Source organism: Lampetra planeri, chromosome 39, assembly GCF_965212315.1.
Source record: "Lampetra planeri chromosome 39, kcLamPlan1.2.h2, whole genome shotgun sequence".
NCBI classification, from domain to species: domain Eukaryota; kingdom Metazoa; phylum Chordata; class Hyperoartia; order Petromyzontiformes; family Petromyzontidae; genus Lampetra; species Lampetra planeri.
In genome coordinates, this window is record NC_136145.1 from 10,547,273 (window position 1) to 10,571,240 (window position 23,968).

The 23,968-nt window shown below is 49.3% G+C and overlaps 1 protein-coding gene across 3 annotated transcripts in view; it reads left to right on the forward strand.

The window, feature by feature from the left end:
• Positions 1 to 23,751, forward strand: part of AMACR (alpha-methylacyl-CoA racemase) — a 47,477-nt gene extending 23,726 nt beyond the window's left edge. For 2 of the 3 annotated variants that reach the window (XM_078612815.1, XM_078612816.1), the window contains exons 5-7: positions 1,784 to 1,846; positions 3,253 to 3,439; positions 22,029 to 23,751. In XM_078612815.1, coding sequence (XP_078468941.1) covers positions 1,784 to 1,846; positions 3,253 to 3,439; positions 22,029 to 22,453 — 675 coding nt within the window. In that variant the 3' untranslated portion in view covers positions 22,454 to 23,751. The remainder of the gene's footprint in view (positions 1 to 1,783; positions 1,847 to 3,252; positions 3,440 to 22,028) is intronic. The other variant, XM_078612817.1, reaches the window with a different exon arrangement.
• The last annotated feature ends 217 nt before the right edge of the window (positions 23,752 to 23,968 follow it).

The window sequence follows — 23,968 nt, forward strand, 5'->3', positions numbered from 1 at the left end:
TAATCTCAGCTTGTTACCTGTATTTAAGACACCTGTTCACAGAAGCAATTAATCAGATTCCAAACTCCACCATGGCCAAGACTAAAGAACTCTCCAAGGATGTCAGTGACAAGATTGTAGACATACACAAGGCTGGAATGGGCTACAAGACCATCGCCAAGCAGCTTGGTGAGAAGGTAACAACAGTTGGTGCGATTATTCGCAATTGGAAGAAACACAAAATAACTGTCAATCTCCCTCGGCCTGGGGCTCCATGCAAGATCTCACCTCGTGGAGTTGCAATGATCATGAGAACGGTGAGGAATCAGCCCAGAACTACACGGGAGGATCTTGTCAATGATCTCAAGGCAGCTGGGACCATAGTCACCAAGAAAACAGTTGGTAACACACTACGCTGTGAAGGACTGAAATCCTGCAGCGCCCGCAAGGTCCCCCTGCTCAAGAAAGCACATATACATGCCCGTCTGAAGTTTACGAATGAACATCTGAATGATTCATAGGACAACTGGGTGAAAGTGTTGTGGTCAGATGAGACCAAAATGGAGCTCTTTGGCATCAACTCGCCGTGTTTGGAGGAGGAGGAATGCTGCCTATGACCCCAAGAACACCATCCCCACCGTCAAACATGGAGGTGGAAACATTATGCTTTGGGGGTGTTTTTCTGCTAAGGGAACAGGACAACTTCACCGCATCAAAGGGACGATGGACGGGGCCATGTACTGTAAAATCTTGGGTGAGAACCTCCTTCCCTCAGCCAGGGCATTGAAAATGGGTCGTGGATGGGTATTCCAGCATGACAATGACCGAAAACACACGGCCAAGGCAACAAAGGAGTGGCTCAAGAAGAAGCACATTAAGGTCCTGGAGTGGCCTAGCCAGTCTCCAGACCTTAATCCCATAGAAAATCTGTGGAGGGAGCTGAAGGTTCGAGTTGCCAAACGTCAGCCTCGAAACCTTAATGACTTGGAGAATATCTGCAAAGAGGAGTAGGACAAACTTCCTCCTGAGATGTGTGCAAACCTGGTGGCCAACTACAAGAAACATCTGACCTCTGTGATTGCCAACAAGGGTTTTGCCACCAAGTACTAAGTCATGTTTTGCAGAGGGGTCAAATACTTATTTCCCTCATTACAATGCAAATCAATTTATAACATTTTTGACATGCGTTTTTCTGGATTTTGTTGTTGTTATTCTGTTTTTCACTGTTCAAATAAACCTACCATTAAAATTATAGACTGATCATTTTTTTGTCAGTGGGCAAACGTACAAAATCAGCAGGGGATCAAATACTTTTTTCCCTCACTGTAGCAACGCAACATTCTAAGTTTTGGTTCATATTGTATCACCTACACGGGAGTTATGTTGTTATGGACGGACAGACAAACGGAGCGCAGAACAGAGAGATGTATGGATGGACAGCTAATTCAAACAAACTCTCAGTCCTATTAGGTAAGCATTACAAAGTGTGTAAAATTCATACTCATGAGTTTTGCTACAAAGATCCATGTTACATTATACACTAATGTTAAGGATTCGTCCCAATCATGTGTAATGCTTCCGTCTTTCTACCAAATGGCAATCTTTTGTGAATAGTCAATCAACTGCTATCATGCTCCCATTCATTGTTTGATATGACGTCTTCAGTCATGCATCTATCAATCAGATTCTGGGAAAAAATAATGAATATAAAATACCATGATAATCTACACATGTTTAGGCTGTCAAAAGGCAATTTACATGAAAAAGTAATCAGTGCATGTTACCGCAATTCCATTTGAACCAGAAAAAGGACACTCGCAAAGAAAATGGAACAGGAGATGAACAGTGTACAAAGACACTTGGAAAGGTGCACGCTGGGAATTGCACTGAGAGACATGAAGACGGAGTGCATAGATTGGGAACAAATAAAATTAGATGATTGATATTGGCTGTTTAAGAAAATAAGTCTTCTTGGGCAGGATGCATTTCTGGCTGAAGAACAAGGTATTTTGGAAAAGACTGGTAATGGAACGGCAGGCCACCCACACCTTTTGCATGTGACGTGAGGGGTGCCAAGTGTCCTGCCCCCTTGGCTGCTCTGTCTTCTTGTAGAGCAGCAGTGGCCAACTGGGCGTCTTCCGACCCACATGCGGTTCTTTAATCCACCACATGCAGTTCTTTTGAAAGGGCATAACATAGAACACGCTTTCACAGTAGCAAAAAATAATGAATGTCTCCCGTGCTGTGCCTAAAACTGTCAATAGAAATACACTTGGCTCTTTGCAGAACTCATGGGTAATTTTTGGCTCTTGGTCTGTTACAGGTTGGCCACCCCTGTTGTAGAGAGATGCAACCAGGACCGGATTATGACATAGCTGGGGGCCCTAAGCTATGTCAAGCTTAAGAGGCCCCATCGAAGAATACCTCTATATTTTTGTCATATCGGAATGAAAAAAAACATTTTAGAGAGTCTTTTTTCCTCGTTTCCTAAATTTTTCAACCGATTATGTAAAACTTGACACTTCATATCAGATATTTTTTTGTATATTTAAAGGCCCCTCATAATGTGAGCCCCTAAGCTCTAGCTACATGAGGGACCTTCAGACTACAGGTGGTTTTCCATCGGCTATTTGTCCAGCCAAGCCAGAAACAAACCGTTAAACCCTGGCCTCCCATCGGATTCTGGCTGGGGGCCAAGCAGGGCCAGGGGCGGGGTTAATAATTTCCGTTATACATATCACTATCTGCACGCGACTCGACTCGTTTATTGCAAGTAATGTCAGCAGCACGGCTCATGTCCTGCAGTGGGAAAATAACCTGGCGCCTTCTGAGCCACATCACCATGGACTCGATTGCACAGTGTAAGAAAGGAGATATATTATTTGGATGATTTTGCTGCTGTAAATTCCAATGTGGTAAGCGATCTCGTTGCGCTATCATTTATGGGCAGGTCACTTCTGAAAAATAAGCTAATAGTTCGGTGGGCTTTGCCTGGAAAGATAAAAATAGTTTATTTTATATATTTTTTTAAGCGATTTGTTTACCTTTCCTATATTTTGCACTCCTGTCGTGTTTTTGTATTGCTTGTTGTAGCGCTCTGACCCGCCCCTCCTTGACATCTGTGAAAACTAGCTACATAGCTCATCGGAATCCCCCAGTATAAATATATATTTTGATTCTGATAAATCTCTCCCAAGTCGGTCACTGTGGGACGACGTCACTTGGGGGCCGCTGTCTCACCTCACCTCCTGTCTACTTTGCGCTCCCGGGCAGGTGGAGGGGGCGGCCTATGTGGGCTCATTCGTGTGGCGCACGCGGCCCGCGGGCCTGTGGGCCCGGCCTCGTGGAGAGAACATGCTGGACACCGGGGCACCCTTCTACGACACGTACCGCACGGCCGACGGGCAGTATGTGGCGGTCGGGGCCATCGAGCCTCAGTTCTACTCCGCCCTCCTCAAAGGTCTGCCGTGTTTAGAAATCCTCGGAAGTCCGGCACTACTAGAACTACTTCTTCTTTTGTATTGCATTTCAAAAGCAACGGAATTTATTTGTACGCATATACATGTTTACTTGTGTACGTTTGCAGCCGTTATGCCAATCCACTGCTGTATTGAGGGCCTCCCCATGCCGTGCGGGTCTTGGGGGTTCAATTACCATACTTCAGTATGTTGCTCAATGTGGGATGGTGAAGGTGGGGAGCATATATGTTGGAGTACAGTACACCAATGTATTTTATGCACTGTCCCATGCAACATCCTTTAACACCCATTTTATACACGGTGATCACCCAGCCAAGAACTAACCAGGCTCACTCCGGCTTAGCTTCTGATATTTTGATGCGATTGAGTGCAATCCGGGTGATTTGGCCAAAGGCTCCCATTCCATTTGTACCTCCTGAAAAAGTGTGTATTGGGGCAATGACTGCAGTGCAGTTACAATCACGCGACTCCTTAATCCTGTACTGTTATCGGAGGTGGCCGTGCCAGCCTTGTGCAGTAGCCCAGCACTTGTGTCCGTGGAACCCAACTGAGAGCTCGGAGGATTTGTCAGGGCATCATTATAGACGTAAAAAAAGACTGCATTTTTATACAGGGATATCAAGAGCATCTGCCTGGCGAAATCAGCTCTTGAAAATTGTACAGATTTCTCACCCGCCGCCACCCCCCCTTGGCTGTGTGCCTCGACGGAGGCAATTTATTGACTCATTTAAATTCCTGGCGAAATTCCTCGTGGGAGAGAGGTCTCTGGGTCCCCCGGGGGCACGCTCACAAGTGGGACGAGAGCGCGTGCGGGTCAGACCAGGCGAATCGGGTTTTGCAGGAAGCCACGGGGGAGCGCAGAGCCAGCGGCGAACCCTACGCCCCGATTGTGCGTGTGAAGGAGGAGGACCGAGAATATAGCGAGCGAAGGAGCGATGCAGTCGGCGCCCGCGTCTAATTGGAACGTGTCAGCGTGCTTTGTATGACCGTGTGTGATACGTGGGTTATGTGCCGGCCGCCCCCGCTGCCGGGGTTTTGGCACTCCCCAACCCGCCGTGGTTAAACCTCCCGCTAAGGTCGCGCCTCATGGAGAAGTCACGATGCTCTCAATTAAACAGCGTCAATGGAGCATGGGGGGGAAAAAAGGGGATGCAGAAACTGTGACTGAAAAGTGCTCGGGAGCGGCGTCCACCATTTGAAACACGAGTGTGACAAATGAAAAACACAAAACAAGATGGTAATCACTCGCTGACACGATTACCATCTCGTTAATCGCCCACTAGTTTTCGGGTTGTGACATTCATCACAGCCCAGCAGTGGTGCGTTGGCTGCGTGTTGCAGCGGTATGTGGTTTCGAACCCGGCAGGTCGCTGTGATTATTGCTGCAGGTGTACTAGCCGTAATTGCACGCCACCGGCTACTCGGTGGATGTTAACCATGTTGTGCCGGTGTCATGGTCTACATTTGCCAATTGAAATAAATTACAGGGGTCCCCCTAAATACGTCGCCCCGATGTACGTTGTTTCGCACTCACTTTGCCGACTTTCTGAGGAACACAACGTAACATTTGTTGAGGATTAGTAGCGTTAGTAGACTTAGGATCTGGCACGAACAATAAACTCTGCCTGCGGGAGTGCGATCCGTTGCTTGTTTTAAAATTAGCTCTTTTGTACGACGTTTCACTGGAGATCAGAACCGGCATCTTCAGATATTCGCAAAAAGTCAGGTGATTGCCTGCAACTTCATTGACCTGGGTCCTTAAGTAGGTCTCATTTACGTCATCAGACCGGCCATGACGTCATCACACCACCCCTGCAGGTTAACCGGATATTGGAGTTGATTGCATATTGATTGGTTGTAACTTACAGGGTTAATTAGTGTAATAATAGTTGATCGCAGATTGCTTTTACGTACTTTACAGGGTTCATTCGTCTAATTAGGTAAATATTTAATTCGTGAAAATAGGCTATCCTTAATTACGTTAAAAATAATAATTGAAATGTATAATGCGCATTCCACCCTAGGATCCCAATGCATAATGCAAGAAAAGTAGGAAACAAAAACAAAACCAGAGCAATCGACCAAACTAAAGAGTTGGTCAAGGCCTATTTTAGTGGTAAGTGAAGACGGCGCTCTGGCCCCATGACGGCTCAGGGGTGTAGCGTGCAGCTCGCAATTGGAAGGTCGAGAGTTCAACTCCGAATTGGGTCTTGACTTATCCCTCCAATGTCGTCCCTTCGGGGCCAAAGAAACGAGTGACATTTAGTGAGATAGCCAACAGTGGTCCTACGGAGGGACCCGCCGCCGCCATAGGAATGTGGAGTTTCTTCCGTTGGCTCTGCAGCACTGTAAAGAGGAGATGAGCACCGATGCCTCAGTGCTCACTTGAGGCAGGAAATCATTTCCATTTTTTGCATTTTAAAGTCAGTGTTGTGTTGAATAAAATAATTATTGACATGCCATTGCACGATAGTGGGAGTTAATTTATGTCTCTTCCTTGAATAAATGTCTGCGAATTTAGTTAAAACAGCTGGCCCTCCTCGTTTGATCATTTCCACACTTATTTCAATCTGGTACAGGAGTGTTCCAGTTTGTTCATGCTGTGAATAAGAAAATATCTGCATGAGATTGCTTGATTCTCTGACATACCTCGCGAGATGGTCCGTTTTGCTAAAGGCCACCGTTAGTAAATATTCAATTATCGAAGTAGTGCTTTCTTTGACCCATCATTTATGACACCTGCAATCACGTATGTGTTTTGTGCGATAATTTACATTACCATTATTTCCAGAATGGTTTTACACAATTATGCGTCTTCGATATAGTTTGTCTGTATTCTTTCATGATGGTTTTTTAATCAAAATTTTTACGTATATAGCAGCATCAATCATGAAAATCGCATCTCAAAAACACTGCGCAATTTGTAACGCAGCGCAATTTTTGCACAGATGAGCAGGGAAAACCACAGACAAGTGGGAAGGCGGCCAGAACCGGAGCTACCAGCAGTTGCCCAAGCTCTGTGGTCTTATTTTGATGTGTTTGGCCAACTCCATTAATAATGAACACCGCTTTCCACAGGTGTTCGTTGTGCGGGGTGGTCGTGTAACGGTTAGCGTGCCGCACGAGCTCGACGACCCGGGTTCGATTCCCACTCATGGCCAACACTAGTGATGATTATCTGACCCGGTCTCGGGCTTCCCGTAGCTCGACTCGGCCTCAAATGAGTACCTGGTGCAGTGTGTAAACATTGCCACTCGAGCAATAAAGACGGCTGGGTGTGGTGCTGGTCACCCACCCCCTGTGCTGTGCCGGCCTTCATAGGTGCTCGCTAATAGAATTTGCCCCAACAGTCTTTGAAGTCTATATGGGGGATCTTTATTTCGTTTATTTGTTTTAGAAAACCAGAACACATGGAGAAAACCACGCGTGCCAGGATGAGGTCACACTCAATCTCCTCTACAGATGGACTACCAATGGAAATTAATGTGCATTCCATCCTAGTGTAATAAAGCTCGTTGAGGCAACTTTTGGATTTCGTCTTTTATTCAACTTATCTTACAGTTTACTCCACAATGCTGATAGGCAGCGTGAGAGGGACAGATATAGAGAGAGAGACGCACTGCCACGTGGCAACTCGGAGCCCCGCTCCCGCGTGGCCTCCCCCCTCTGTCTGTTCCCGTTCTGACCATGAGTCGTCCGTCTCCACCCCTATTTAATACCCGGGTCACGTGGTACGTTTCCGCCAATCCTCGTTAACCTGCATCGAATCTTTCAGGCTCCCTCGTCAGCTCCCGGGACCACGCCCCTGACTGATCTCCCCATTGGCTGAGGCCAAAGCCAGCAGAACCAATCCTTATAGCTGTCACCTTTCCATCACGTCAGGGCCTTGCCCCCAGGCTTCCCCCCATTGGCTGTTAACCAGGACCGGCAGAGCCAATCACCATGACGAGTTGTGATACGTCAGTGAGCCGGATATAGCCTCATATTACACTAGGATCTCAACTGACCGCACCGCCATCATGCTCTGGTGAGCCAGGAGATGGCGACCTCGACGCCGTTGGGTAGTCTGAGCTTTGCCGAGTCGTGTGATCCACCAACTGGCCACGTGTAGCATGGCCGTGATCTCAAGGTAGCTTGTTTGCGATTATTTGCTCTTCCCCCCCACTCTCAGTTCACTACACTATAAGTTAACGCATTCATTTGGGTGCTGTCATTGAATTATTCAAACAACTCAGCACATTTGTCAAGAACACCCTGGCCTGAGAAGGAAATGGTAGACATTTCAGGCAATGGACCTTCTTCATGGCACGTAAATGAAGAAGGTCCATTGTGCCAGGGCACCACTGCTAATGTAGCAGTATGACTAAATATATATATTTTTACTTCGATGTAATAATTTTGCTTCTTTATGGCTTTCAGTCTATTGCTTAGAGTAAGTGTAAATTATTCTAACTCCTGCACTTTGTTTTTCATGTTAACAGTCTTGATGTTGCCCGTGATTAGCTCTGCCCTCTCCTTGGCAATGTTGAATTGTAACTTACATCGCACCCTTCCCGTTTCGAGTTTTATGAAGGGAGGAGACATCTCTGACAATCTGGGGTTTGTCCATCAGAATCGAGTCAATTTCAAATTTTCTCATTGGGACTCATTTTTTTAACTCAATATCTCCAGGGTGCCAGTGCAGTGGTAACACTCACGGCTCACAGCAATAAGGGTCTGGGTTCGATTTCCTACTTCAGCAGTTTTTTTTCGTAGAGTTTGTATGTCCTCCCCTTAGTCTATGTGGTTTTCCCCTGGTTTTCCGGTTTCCTCCCAGAGAGTCTTTCATGAGGCTTTCATCAGTAAAGAAACATAATTATGTTCGAAAATAAACATTTTACATATTCTACAATCTTATTACTTTTGAATAACGGTGTTCATTATCACCATGTGCCTTCTGGCTTTGAACTCTAATAGGCGTCCTCCCCTCTCATGTCCCTCCGAGGTGACAGAGCCTCTTATCTCTGCACCTGTTTCCTACCTTCACGCTTGATGCTGCCTATTATGGTGTTGTCCCGTGTTCTGCTCTCATTTAAAAGTTGATTCATTTTCGTTTCACATTTGGTCTATTTGTACGTATTTCAATGCTTGCTGTTGTGACATATATTTGATTTAGCTTGTAGCAGTTTCGACAGTCTTAAAATGTTAGCCGGAATATGATTCTTAGACAGGCTAAGAATCATACTCCTCCATTATTCCGGTCACGTTTCCCCTCATGCTATAAACGGTTACCACTCTTTACACGCATGGAGTTCTCTTGAGTTCGCACCTGGTTAAACAAATTAAACTCTCTCTTTCTGAAAATAACTACTTCCCTAGTTAGATTCCCTGGAATCCGTCTCCGGTTCGATGTGGGCACGGTGGAGTCCGCGTGTCATACGGAGTCTGCGTGTCGTGCGGTGTCCGCTGGTATTTACGGAGTCTGCATGTTGTACGGTGGAGTCGCGTGTTGCACGGTGGAGTGCGTGTGTGGTATGGTGGAGTCCACGTGGAGTCCGTGTGTAGTACGGTGGAGTACGCGTGTTGTACGATGGAGTACGCGTGTTGTATGGTGGAGTACGCGTGTTGTATGGTGGAGTACGCGTGTTGTATGGTGGAGTACGCGTGTTGTATGGTTGCGTGCGCGTGTTGTATGGTGGAGTTCGCGTATTGTATGGTGGAGTACGCTTTTTGTATGGTGGAGTACGCGTGTTGTATGGTGGAGTACGCGTGTTGTATGGTTGCGTGCGCGTGTTGTATGGTGGAGTGCGCGTGTTGTATGGTGGAGTACGCGTGTTGTATGGTGGAGTACGCGTGTTGTATGGTGGAGTACGCGTGTTGTATGGTAGAGTACGCGTGTTGTATGGTTGCGTGCGCGTGTTGTATGGTGGAGTGCGCGTGTTGTATGGTAGAGTGCGTGTGTTGTATGGTGGAGTACGCGTGTTGTATGGTGGAGTGCGTGTCTTTTATGGTGGAGTTCGTGTGTTGTACGGTGGAGTACGCATGTTGTATGGTGGAGTGCGTGTCTTATATGGTGGAGTACGCGTGTTGTATGGTGGAGTACGCATGTTGTATGGTGGAGTACGCGTGTTGTATGGTGGAGTACGCGTGTTGTATGGTAAAGTACGCGTGTTGTACGGTGGAGTACGCGTGTTGTATGGTGGAGTACGAGTGTTGTACGGTGGAGTGCGCGTGTTGTACGGTGGAGTGCGCGTGTTGTACGGTGGAGTGCGCGTGTTGTATGGTGGAGTACGCGTGTTGTATGGTGGAGTGCGTGTCTTGTATGGTGGAGTTCGCGTGTTGTACGGTGGAGTGCGCGTGTTGTACGGTGGAGTACGCGTGTTGTACGGTGGAGTGCGCGTGTTGTATGGTGGAGTACGCGTGTTGTATGGTGGAGTGCGTGTCTTGTATGGTGGAGTTCGCGTGTTGTACGGTGGAGTACGCGTGTTGTACGGTGGAGTACGCGTGTTGTATGGTGGAGTACGTGTGTTGTATGGTGGAGTGCGTGTGTTGTACGGTGGAGTACGTGTGTTGTACGGTGGAGTACGCGTGTTGTATGGTGGAGTACGTGTGTTGTACGGTGGAGTACGCGTGTTGTATGGTGGAGTACGCGTGTTGTATGGTGGAGTGCGTGTCTTTTATGGTGGAGTTCGTGTGTTGTACGGTGGAGTACGCATGTTGTATGGTGGAGTGCGTGTCTTATATGGTGGAGTACGCGTTTTGTATGGTGGAGTACGCATGTTGTATGGTGGAGTACGCGTGTTGTATGGTGGAGTACGCATGTTGTATGGTGGAGTATATGTGTAGTACTGTGGAGTACGCGTGTTGTATGGTGGAGTACGCGTGTTGTATGGTGGAGTACGTGTGTTGTATGGTGGAGTACGCGTGTTGTACAGTGGAGTACGTGTGTTGTATGGTGGAGTACGCGTGTTGTATGGTGGAGTATATGTGTAGTACTGTGGAGTACGCGTGTTGTATGGTGGAGTACGCATGTTGTATGGTGGAGTATATGTGTAGTACTGTGGAGTACGTGTGTTGTATGGTGGAGTACGCGTGTTGTACAGTGGAGTACGTGTGTTGTTTGGTGGAGTACGCGTGTTGTACGGTGGAGTACGTGTGTTGTATGGTGGAGTACGCGTGTTGTATGGTGGAGTACGCGTGTTGTACAGTGGAGTACGCGTGTTGTACGGTGGAGTACGTGTGTTGTATGGTGGAGTACGTGTGTTGTATGGTGGAGTACGCGTGTTGTACAGTGGAGTACGTGTGTTGTTTGGTGGAGTACGCGTGTTGTATGGTGGAGTACGTGTGTTGTATGGTGGAGTACGCGTGTTGTATGGTGGAGTACGTGTGTTGTATGGTGGAGTACGCGTGTTGTATGGTGGAGTGCGTGTCTTTTATGGTGGAGTTCGTGTGTTGTACGGTGGAGTACGCATGTTGTATGGTGGAGTGCGTGTCTTATATGGTGGAGTACGCGTGTTGTATGGTGGAGTACGCATGTTGTATGGTGGAGTACGCGTGTTGTATGGTGGAGTACGCGTGTTGTATGGTAAAGTACGCGTGTTGTACGGTGGAGTACGCGTGTTGTATGGTGGAGTACGAGTGTTGTACGGTGGAGTGCGCGTGTTGTACGGTGGAGTGCGCGTGTTGTATGGTGGAGTACGCGTGTTGTATGGTGGAGTGCGTGTCTTGTATGGTGGAGTTCGTGTGTTGTATGGTGGAGTACGCGTGTTGTACGGTGGAGTACGCTTGTTGTACGGTGGTGTACGTGTGTTATATAGTGGAGTATGTGTGTTGTACGGTGGAGTACGCATGTTGTATGGTGGAGTACGTGTGTTGTACGGTGGAGTACGTGTGTTGTATGGTGGAGTACGCGTGTTGTATGGTAGAGTACGCGTGTTGTACGGTGGAGTACGCGTGTTGTACGGTGGAGTGCGCGTGTTGTACGGTGGAGTGCGCGTGTTGTATGGTGGAGTACGCTTGTTGTATGGTGGAGTACGCGTGTTGTACGGTGGAGTACGTGTGTTGTATGGTGGAGTACGCGTGTTGTATGGTGGAGTTCGTGTGTTGTATGGTGGAGTACGCGTGTTGTATGGTGGAGTACGCGTGTTGTACGGTGGAGTACGCATATTGTATGGTGGAGTGCGTGTGTTGTACGGTGGAGTACGCGTGTTGTATGGTGGAGTACGCGTGTTGTATGGTGGAGTGTGTCTTTTATGGTGGAGTTCGTGTGTTGTACGGTGGAGTACGCATGTTGTATGGTGGAGTGCGTGTCTTATATGGTGGAGTACGCGTGTTGTATGGTGGAGTATGCATGTTGTATGGTGGAGTACGCGTGTTGTATGGTGGAGTACGCATGTTGTATGGTGGAGTATATGTGTAGTACTGTGGAGTACGCGTGTTGTATGGTGGAGTACGCGTGTTGTATGGTGGAGTACGCGTGTTGTACGGTGGAGTACGCATGTTGTATGGTGGAGGACGCGTGTTGTATGGTGGAGTACGCGTGTTGTACGGTGGAGTACGCGTGTTGTACGGTGGAGTACGTGTGTTGTATGGTGGAGTACGCGTGTTGTATGGTAGAGTACGCGTGTTGTACGGTGGAGTACGCGTGTTGTACGGTGGAGTGCGCGTGTTGTACGGTGGAGTGCGCGTGTTGTATGGTGGAGTACCCGTGTTGTATGGTGGAGTTTGTATGTTGTATGGTGGAGTACGCGTGTTGTATGGTGGAGTTCGTGTGTTGTACGGTGGAGTACGCGTGTTGTATGGTGGAGTGCGTGTGTTGTACGGTGGAGTACGCGTGTTGTATGGTGGAGTACGCGTGTTGTATGGTGGAGTGCGTGTCTTTTATGGTGGAGTTCGTGTGTTGTACGGTGGAGTACGCATGTTGTATGGTGGAGTGCGTGTCTTATATGGTGGAGTACGCGTGTTGTATGGTGGAGTACGCATGTTGTATGGTGGAGTACGCGTGTTGTATGGTGGAGTACGCATGTTGTATGGTGGAGTATATGTGTAGTACTGTGGAGTACGCGTGTTGTATGGTGGAGTACGCGTGTTGTATTGTGGAGTACGCGTGTTGTTTGGTGGAGTACGCGTGTTGTATGGTGGAGTACGCGTGTTGTATGGTGGAGTACGCGTGTTGTATTGTGGAGTACGCGTTTTGTACGGTGGAGTACGTGTGTTGTATGGTGGAGTACGCGTGTTGTATGGTGGAGTACGTGTGTTGTATGGTGGAGTTCGTGTGTTGTATGGTGGAGTGCGTGTGTTGTATGGAGGAGTACGCATATTGTATGGTGGAGTACGCGTGTTGTATGGTGGAGTGCGTGTCTTGTATGGTGGAGTTCGTGTGTTGTATGGTGGAGTGCGTGTGTTGTCTGGTGGAGTACGCATGTTGTATGGTTCAGTACGCGTGTTGTATGGTGGAGTACGTGTGTTGTACGGTGGAGTACGCGTGTTGTATGGTGGAGTGCGTGTGTTGTACGGTGGAGTACGCGTGTTGTATGGTGGAGTACGCGTGTTGTATGGTGGAGTGCGTGTCTTTTATGGTGGAGTTCGTGTGTTGTACGGTGGAGTACGCATGTTGTATGGTGGAGTGCGTGGTGGAGTGCGTGTCTTATATGGTGGAGTACGCGTGTTGTATGGTGGAGTACGCATGTTGTATGGTGGAGTACGCGTGTTGTATGGTGGAGTACGCGTGTTGTATGGTAGAGTACGCGTGTTGTATGGTTGCGTGCGCGTGTTGTATGGTGGAGTGCGCGTGTTGTATGGTAGAGTGCGTGTGTTGTATGGTGGAGTACGCGTGTTGTATGGTGGAGTGCGTGTCTTTTATGGTGGAGTTCGTGTGTTGTACGGTGGAGTACGCATGTTGTATGGTGGAGTGCGTGTCTTATATGGTGGAGTACGCGTGTTGTATGGTGGAGTACGCATGTTGTATGGTGGAGTACGCGTGTTGTATGGTGGAGTACGCGTGTTGTATGGTAAAGTACGCGTGTTGTACGGTGGAGTACGCGTGTTGTATGGTGGAGTACGAGTGTTGTACGGTGGAGTGCGCGTGTTGTACGGTGGAGTGCGCGTGTTGTACGGTGGAGTGCGCGTGTTGTATGGTGGAGTACGCGTGTTGTATGGTGGAGTGCGTGTCTTGTATGGTGGAGTTCGCGTGTTGTACGGTGGAGTGCGCGTGTTGTACGGTGGAGTACGCGTGTTGTACGGTGGAGTGCGCGTGTTGTATGGTGGAGTACGCGTGTTGTATGGTGGAGTGCGTGTCTTGTATGGTGGAGTTCGCGTGTTGTACGGTGGAGTACGCGTGTTGTACGGTGGAGTACGCGTGTTGTATGGTGGAGTACGTGTGTTGTATGGTGGAGTGCGTGTGTTGTACGGTGGAGTACGTGTGTTGTACGGTGGAGTACGCGTGTTGTATGGTGGAGTACGTGTGTTGTACGGTGGAGTACGCGTGTTGTATGGTGGAGTACGCGTGTTGTATGGTGGAGTGCGTGTCTTTTATGGTGGAGTTCGTGTGTTGTACGGTGGAGTACGCATGTTGTATGGTGGAGTGCGTGTCTTATATGGTGGAGTACGCGTTTTGTATGGTGGAGTACGCATGTTGTATGGTGGAGTACGCGTGTTGTATGGTGGAGTACGCATGTTGTATGGTGGAGTATATGTGTAGTACTGTGGAGTACGCGTGTTGTATGGTGGAGTACGCGTGTTGTATGGTGGAGTACGTGTGTTGTATGGTGGAGTACGCGTGTTGTACAGTGGAGTACGTGTGTTGTATGGTGGAGTACGCGTGTTGTATGGTGGAGTATATGTGTAGTACTGTGGAGTACGCGTGTTGTATGGTGGAGTACGCATGTTGTATGGTGGAGTATATGTGTAGTACTGTGGAGTACGCGTGTTGTATGGTGGAGTACGTGTGTTGTATGGTGGAGTACGCGTGTTGTACAGTGGAGTACGTGTGTTGTTTGGTGGAGTACGCGTGTTGTACGGTGGAGTACGTGTGTTGTATGGTGGAGTACGCGTGTTGTATGGTGGAGTACGCGTGTTGTACAGTGGAGTACGCGTGTTGTACGGTGGAGTACGTGTGTTGTATGGTGGAGTACGTGTGTTGTATGGTGGAGTACGCGTGTTGTACAGTGGAGTACGTGTGTTGTTTGGTGGAGTACGCGTGTTGTATGGTGGAGTACGTGTGTTGTATGGTGGAGTACGCGTGTTGTATGGTGGAGTACGTGTGTTGTATGGTGGAGTACGCGTGTTGTATGGTGGAGTGCGTGTCTTTTATGGTGGAGTTCGTGTGTTGTACGGTGGAGTACGCATGTTGTATGGTGGAGTGCGTGTCTTATATGGTGGAGTACGCGTGTTGTATGGTGGAGTACGCATGTTGTATGGTGGAGTACGCGTGTTGTATGGTGGAGTACGCGTGTTGTATGGTAAAGTACGCGTGTTGTACGGTGGAGTACGCGTGTTGTATGGTGGAGTACGAGTGTTGTACGGTGGAGTGCGCGTGTTGTACGGTGGAGTGCGCGTGTTGTATGGTGGAGTACGCGTGTTGTATGGTGGAGTGCGTGTCTTGTATGGTGGAGTTCGTGTGTTGTATGGTGGAGTACGCGTGTTGTACGGTGGAGTACGCTTGTTGTACGGTGGTGTACGTGTGTTATATAGTGGAGTATGTGTGTTGTACGGTGGAGTACGCATGTTGTATGGTGGAGTACGTGTGTTGTACGGTGGAGTACGTGTGTTGTATGGTGGAGTACGCGTGTTGTATGGTAGAGTACGCGTGTTGTACGGTGGAGTACGCGTGTTGTACGGTGGAGTGCGCGTGTTGTACGGTGGAGTGCGCGTGTTGTATGGTGGAGTACGCTTGTTGTATGGTGGAGTACGCGTGTTGTACGGTGGAGTACGTGTGTTGTATGGTGGAGTACGCGTGTTGTATGGTGGAGTTCGTGTGTTGTATGGTGGAGTACGCGTGTTGTATGGTGGAGTACGCGTGTTGTACGGTGGAGTACGCATATTGTATGGTGGAGTGCGTGTGTTGTACGGTGGAGTACGCGTGTTGTATGGTGGAGTACGCGTGTTGTATGGTGGAGTGTGTCTTTTATGGTGGAGTTCGTGTGTTGTACGGTGGAGTACGCATGTTGTATGGTGGAGTGCGTGTCTTATATGGTGGAGTACGCGTGTTGTATGGTGGAGTATGCATGTTGTATGGTGGAGTACGCGTGTTGTATGGTGGAGTACGCATGTTGTATGGTGGAGTATATGTGTAGTACTGTGGAGTACGCGTGTTGTATGGTGGAGTACGCGTGTTGTATGGTGGAGTACGCGTGTTGTACGGTGGAGTACGCATGTTGTATGGTGGAGGACGCGTGTTGTATGGTGGAGTACGCGTGTTGTACGGTGGAGTACGCGTGTTGTACGGTGGAGTACGTGTGTTGTATGGTGGAGTACGCGTGTTGTATGGTAGAGTACGCGTGTTGTACGGTGGAGTACGCGTGTTGTACGGTGGAGTGCGCGTGTTGTACGGTGGAGTGCGCGTGTTGTATGGTGGAGTACCCGTGTTGTATGGTGGAGTTTGTATGTTGTATGGTGGAGTACGCGTGTTGTATGGTGGAGTTCGTGTGTTGTACGGTGGAGTACGCGTGTTGTATGGTGGAGTGCGTGTGTTGTACGGTGGAGTACGCGTGTTGTATGGTGGAGTACGCGTGTTGTATGGTGGAGTGCGTGTCTTTTATGGTGGAGTTCGTGTGTTGTACGGTGGAGTACGCATGTTGTATGGTGGAGTGCGTGTCTTATATGGTGGAGTACGCGTGTTGTATGGTGGAGTACGCATGTTGTATGGTGGAGTACGCGTGTTGTATGGTGGAGTACGCATGTTGTATGGTGGAGTATATGTGTAGTACTGTGGAGTACGCGTGTTGTATGGTGGAGTACGCGTGTTGTATTGTGGAGTACGCGTGTTGTTTGGTGGAGTACGCGTGTTGTATGGTGGAGTACGCGTGTTGTATGGTGGAGTACGCGTGTTGTATTGTGGAGTACGCGTTTTGTACGGTGGAGTACGTGTGTTGTATGGTGGAGTACGCGTGTTGTATGGTGGAGTACGTGTGTTGTATGGTGGAGTTCGTGTGTTGTATGGTGGAGTGCGTGTGTTGTATGGAGGAGTACGCATATTGTATGGTGGAGTACGCGTGTTGTATGGTGGAGTGCGTGTCTTGTATGGTGGAGTTCGTGTGTTGTATGGTGGAGTGCGTGTGTTGTCTGGTGGAGTACGCGTGTTGTATGGTTCAGTACGCGTGTTGTATGGTGGAGTACGTGTGTTGTACGGTGGAGTACGCGTGTTGTATGGTGGAGTGCGTGTGTTGTACGGTGGAGTACGCGTGTTGTATGGTGGAGTACGCGTGTTGTATGGTGGAGTGCGTGTCTTTTATGGTGGAGTTCGTGTGTTGTACGGTGGAGTACGCATGTTGTATGGTGGAGTGCGTGGTGGAGTGCGTGTCTTATATGGTGGAGTACGCGTGTTGTATGGTGGAGTACGCATGTTGTATGGTGGAGTACGCGTGTTGTATGGTGGAGTACGCATGTTGTATGGTGGAGTATATGTGTAGTACTGTGGAGTACGCGTGTTGTATGGTGGAGTACGCGTGTGTATGGTGGAGTACGCGTGTTGTTTGGTGGAGTACGCGTGTTGTACGGTGGAGTACGCGTGTTGTACGGTGGAGTACGTGTGTTGTACGGTGGAGTACGTGTGTTGTATGGTGGAGTACGTGTGTTGTATGGTGGAGTACGTGTGTTGTACGGTGGAGTACGCGTGTTGTATGGTGGAGTACGTGTGTTGTACGGTGGAGTACGTGTGTTGTATGGTGGATTACGCGTGTTGTACGGTAGAGTACGCGTGTTGTACGGTGGAGTACACGTGTTGTACGGTGGAGTGCGCGTGTTGTACGGTGGAGTGCGCGTGTTGTACGGTGGAGTGCGCGTGTTGTATGGTGGAGTACGCGTGTTGTATGGTGGAGTGCGTGTCTTGTATGGTGGAGTTCGTGTGTTGTATGGTGGAGTACGCGTGTTGTACGGTGGAGTACGCTTGTTGTACGGTCGTGTACGTGTGTTGTATAGTGGAGTACGTGTGTTGTACGGTGGAGTACGCATGTTGTATGGTGGAGTACGCGTGTTGTACGGTGGAGTACGTGTGTTGTACGGTGGAGTACGTGTGTTGTACGGTGGAGTACGCGTGTTGTACGGTGGAGTACGTGTGTTGTATGGTGGAGTATGTGTGTTGTATGGTGGAGTTCGTATGTTGTATGGTGGAGTACGCGTGTTGTATGGTGGAGTACGCGTGTTGTACGGTGGAGTACGCGTGTTGTATGGTGGAGTGCGTGTGTTGTACGGTGGAGTACGCGTGTTGTATGGTGGAGTACGCGTGTTGTATGGTGGAGTGTGTGTCTTTTATGGTGGAGTTCGTGTGTTGTACGGTGGAGTACGCATGTTGTATGGTGGAGTGCGTGTCTTATATGGTGGAGTACGCGTGTTGTATGGTGGAGTACGCATGTTGTATGGTGGAGTACGCGTGTTGTATGGTGGAGTACGCATGTTGTATGGTGGCGTATATGTGTAGTACTGTGGAGTACGCATATTGTATGGTGGAGTACGCGTGTTGTATGGTTTAGTACGCGTGTTGTTTGGTGGAGTACGCGTGTTGTATGGTGGAGTACGCGTGTTGTATGGTGGAGTACGTGTGTTGTATGGTGGAGTACGTGTGTTGTATGGTGGAGTACGTGTGTTGTATGGAGGAGTACGCATATTGTATGGTGGAGTACGCGTGTTGTATGGTTGAGTGCGTGTCTTGTATGGTCGAGTTCGTGTGTTGTATGGTGGAGTGCGTGTGTTGTCTGGTGGAGTACGCGTGTTGTATGGTTCAGTACGCGTGTTGTATGGTGGAGTACGCGTGTTGTATGGTGGAGTACGCGTGTTGTATGGTGGAGTACGTGTATTGTATGGTGGAGTACGCGTGGTGTATGGTGGAGTACGCGTGTTGTATGGTGGAGTTCGCGTGTTGTATGGTGGAGTACGCGTGTTGTATGGTGGAGTTCGCGTGTTGTATCGTGGAGTACGTGTGTTGTACGGTGGAGTACGTGTGTTGTATGGTGGAGTTCTCGTGTTGTGTGGTGGAGTACGCGTGTTGTGTGGTGGAGTTCTCGTGTTGTATGGTGGAGTACGCGTGTTGTATGGTGGAGTACGCGTGTTGTATGGTGGAGTTCGAGTGTTGCATGGTGGAGTACGCGTGTTGTATGGTGGAGTGTGCGTGTTGTACGGTGGAGTCCGCGTGTTGTACGGTGGAGTACGCGTGTTGTATGGTGGAGTACACGTGTTGTATGGTGGAGTCCGCGTGTTGTATGGTGGTGTACGCGTGTTGTATGGTGGAGTACGCGTGTTGTACGGTGGAGTGCGCGTGTTGTATAGTGGAGTTCGCGTGTTGTATGGTGGAGTACGCGTGTTGTATGGTGGAGTACGCGTGTTGTACGGTGGAGTACGCGTGTTGTACGGTGGAGTGCGTGTGTTGTATGGTGGAGTGCGTGTCTTGTACGGTGAAGTTCGTGTGTTGTATGGTGGAGTACGCGTGTTGTATGGTAGAGTGCGTGTGTTGTATGGTGGAGTACGTGTGTTGTATGGTGGAGTACGCGTGTCGTATGGTGGAGTTCGTGTGTTGTACGGTGGAGTACGCGTGTTGTATGGTGGAGTACGTGTGTTGTACGGTGGAGTACGCGTGTTGTACGGTGGAGTACGTGTGTTGTATGGTGGAGTTCTCGTGTTGTGTGGTGGAGTACGCGTGTTGTGTGGTGGAGTACGCGTGTTGTACGGTGGAGTACGCGTGTTGTACGGTGGAGTACGCGTTTTGTACGGTGGAGTACGTGTGTTGTGTGGTGGAGTACGCGTGTTGTGTGGTGGAGTTCTTGTGTTGTATGGTGGAGTACGCGTGTTGTATGGTGGAGTACGTGTGTTGTACCGTGGAGTGCGCGTGTTGTATAGTGGAGTTCGCGTGTTGTATGGTGGAGTACGCGTGTTGTTTGGTGGAGTACGCGTGTTGTATGGTGGAGTACGCGTGTTGTACGGTGGAGTACGTGTGTTGTGTGGTGGAGTACGCGTGTTGTGTGGTGGAGTTCTTGTGTTGTATGGTGGAGTACGCGTGTTGTACGGTGGAGTACGCGTGTTGTACGGTGGAGTGCGCGTGTTGTATAGTGGAGTTCGCGTGTTGTATGGTGGAGTACGCGTGTTGTTTGGTGGAGTACGCGTGTTGTATGGTGGAGTACGCGTGTTGTATGGTGGACTACGCGTGTTGTATGGTGGAGTACGCGTGTTGTACGGTGGAGTGCGTGTGTTGTATGGTGGAGTGCGTGTCTTGTACGGTGGATTTCATGTGTTGTATGGTGGAGTACGCGTGTTGTACGGTGGAGTACGTGTGTTGTATGGTGGAGTACGCATGTTTTATGGTGGAGTACGTGTGTTGTGTGGTGGAGTACGCGTGTTGTGGAGTTCTTGTGTTGTATGGTGGAGTACGCGTGTTGTATGGTGGAGTACGCGTGTTGTATGGTGGAGTTCGAGTGTTGCATGGTGGAGTACGCGTGTTGTATGGTGGAGTGCGCGTGTTGTACGGTGGAGTCCGCGTGTTGTACGGTGGAGTACGCGTGTTGTATGGTGGAGTACGCGTGTTGTATGGTGGAGTACGCGTGTTGTATGGTGGAGTTCGCGTGTTGTATGGTGGAGTACATGTGTTGTATGGTGGAGTCCGCATGTTGTATGGTTGAGTACGCGTGTTGTACGGTGGAGTACGCGTGTTGTACGGTGGAGTGCGCGTGTTGTATAGTGGAGTTCGCGTGTTGTATGGTGGAGTACGCGTGTTGTTTGGTGGAGTACGCGTGTTGTATGGTGGAGTACGCGTGTTGTATGGTGGACTACGCGTGTTGTATGGTGGAGTACGCGTTTTGTACGGTGGAGTGCGTGTGTTGTATGGTGGAGTGCGTGTCTTGTACGGTGGATTTCATGTGTTGTATGGTGGAGTACGCGTGTTGTACGGTGGAGTACGTGTGTTGTATGGTGGAGTACGCATGTTTTATGGTGGAGTACGCGTGTTGTACGGTGGAGTACGTGTGTTGTATGGTGGAGTTCGTGTGTTGTACGGTGGAGTTCGTGTGTTGTATGGTGGAGTGCGGGTGTTGTACGGTGGAGTACGCGTGTTGTATGGTGGAGTACGCGTGTTGTATGGTGGAGTACGTGTGTTGTATTGTGGAGTACGCGTGTTGGATGGTGGAGTACGCGTGTTGTACGGTGGAGCCCACGTGTTGTACAAGCGGAGCGGCGGCAGGCTAAAACATAGCAAGTTGGCACATTATGGGGCATAGGTGGTGCATTGGCCAATCATCTCAGTCAGTCGATCCATGGCACCTGGGTATGTCCTGTAACCTCTTGCTAGCGGGCGTTCGACACTTCACGTGGCCTTAATGTGCACATAGCCATGCACAAGCGCTGTGGTGACGTCACCACCACTTAGTGCCGAATGGCGGGTGATGTTATTGTGTCGGCAGTGTAGGCATTAGCATGCTACTGTAATGTGAGGTTATATCCGGGTCGTTGACGGATTACAACTCGTCACGATGATTGGCTCTGCCGGTCCTGGTCCATAGCCAATGGGGGGAAGCCTAGGGGCGTGGCCTTGACGTAATGGAAAGGTGACAGCTGTTTGTAGAGGATTGGTTCTGCTAGCTTTAGCCACAGCCAATGGGGAGACGAGTCAGGGGCGTGGTCCCGGGAGCCTACGGTGGAGTCTGGAAGATTCCATAGAGGCTAGCCAGGATTGGTGGAAACGTACCACGTGATCCGGGTATTAAATAGGGGTGGAGACGAACAACACGTGGTCAGAACTGGAATGAACGAAGGGAGGAGGCCATGCGAGAGCGGGGGTCCAGGCTGCCACGTGGCTGCGCGCGTCTCTCTCTTCTATCCCTCTCACGCTGTCTGTCAGCAGCGTGAAGGAGTGCTGTAATGAAAGACGAATAAAGAACGGATTCCAGAAGTCGCTTCAACGACCTTTATTACACTACAATATGAACCCAGTAACCCGGGTTCGATTCCTGCTCATGGCCAACACCGGTGACGATTATTTGATCCGGTCTCGGGCCTCCCCTAGGTTGACTCAACCTCAAATGAGTACCTGGTGCGGTGTGTAAACAACTCCACTAGGCTGCGGGGCGTGGTGCTGGCCACCAACCCCCTCATGTCTCGTGCCGGCCTTCATGGGTGCTCGCTAACAGCACTTGCCCCAACAGTCTGTTCAGGCTATACAGGGGATCTTTGTTTTTGTGTGTGTGTTTCCCGAGCGCTAATATAGCGGTTCGTGCACTCTACTACAAACCTGTCGACCCGAGTTCGATTCCTAATGTACTGGTTTGTGAGCTTCCCCTAGGTCAACTCGGCTCTAAATGAGTACCTGGTGAGGTCTGTAAACATCAGTACTGGGGAGACAAATCCGTTAAGGCTATAAATTGGGGGATCTCTTTCTTTGTGTTTACCAAACAGGCTTGGGCTTGGACCCGGCGACCATGCCGCACCAGATGAGCATGGACGACTGGCCGGCCACCAAGCGCGAGTTCTCACGCTGCTTCGCCCAGCGGTCGCGCGCCGACTGGTGCCGCGTGTTCGAGGGCATGGACGCGTGCGTGACGCCCGTGCTCACGCCGGAAGAGGTGGCGGGCGACGCGCACGCCGCGGGGCGCGGCTCCTTCCTGCGCAACGCCGATGGCACCAACGTCCCCGCGCCGGCACCGCGCCTGTCGCGCACGCCGGCGCGGCCCGGCGACGGCACCGCTGCCGCCGACCCTGTGGTCGGACAGCACACGGAGAGCGTGCTGCGCGAGCTCGGCTATGGCGAGCAGGAGGTGCGGCAGCTTCTTGCTGACGGAGTCGTGGAGAGCGCCGGCAGCAAAAACAAGCCACACCTCTGAGTTATTGCAGATGGGGGAGGCCAAGTGGTAGTTTTACCCAAATTATTAAAGCTCTAATGTGTTTTCTGGTTGTAGCACGTGTTTGGTGCCATGGTGGCGAGATGTGAATTACCTCGCCCGGTATATAGGAGGTCATGGATTCAATCCCGACCCTGCCGCTTGTATATTTGGAGTGGTTGCTTTGTTTTTCTTCATGTTCTCCGGTTTTTCCCTCCACATTCAAAAACATGTGTTTAGAGTATTTGGCTGCTGTAAATTTCCAAATGATAAGCCACTCCGTGGAGCAATCATTTGTGGCTAGGTCGCTTTTGAAAATAATGATATAGTTCAGTGTGGCTTACCTGATAAAATAAAAAATACTTTAGTATAGTTTGGTGCCAGCTTCTTCAGAAACTCAATTGGGTTCCTGAGAAAGCTTCCAGCATGTGGGGCGAATGTCGAAAACATTTGCCGGACAACGCGTGGTGCAAACCCCACGACACGTCAACGAGCTGAACGGCACCACCGGGAAATTCTTCATCGTGGCATCCTGAGTTTATCCAGCAGTGTGAACGCACTACTTCTCGTAGACTTCGATGGATCTGGTTGCCAAAATATAGAAGAGACAAGAATAAAGACACTGCATAAGCATGTTAGCCCCACGGGCTGCGTTTATAGATTAAAATTACAGGGATTAAATTGGCGGTTGTGTACAAAGCAGGGGACTATAATTACCATCCTTCTATATTCAGTCATAAATAACAAGCGCTCCCTGATAACAACTGAAAAATAATTCAGCATAAAGCCACACCTCCAATTCGCACGGTTGGCTACGTACAGTGCGAAAGAAGTTCAACACCCATGTTTTTCCAAATTTGAAACCTTGTTTGCAATGAGACAAATATCAAATGCTGCCATTATTGTGTATGTTCATGAATTAACAGAGATTACGGTGGCTTGTGGTGAATTGTTTTGTAAGTTGGTTTCCAATTTTTTAAAACGGGGGTTTGTTATTTCAGGGTTTTTTGGGTGATTTTTCTGATATGTCGGCCACGCGGTATGGAATAGACAACGGCACTTTTTCTTTCCTAACAATGTCACTCAATTATGCGAATTCAACAGTCAAATAGCACATTGTTGGGATTACTGCATATTATATTTGTTGAAATTAGCGTTGGCAGGGTGTGCTTTCAATCAGCTTTTGTTGTGAATTTCTGTAACGACTGGTTACGTGATTAAGCCTTGTTTTTTGTTCGCTATGTAAAAATATGTTTATTTAAACATCTGACGATAATAAAAAGCAATTTATATATCAGTCATTCAAAACTCGTGGGACATTTTGTGTGTGTGTGTGTGTGTGAGATTTGCTTACATGCTTATCTGCTTTTTTAAACCACTCTCAGAATGCAAAATGTAATTCTGTTTTCTCGCGCACTGATTGTCGTGTCTCATGCATAACCCACGGGACTATCTCTCTGGCAAGGAGCATTGCTCGCGGTGTTTATTTGCCATCAAGTGCTGCTGTGTAATTTAGCC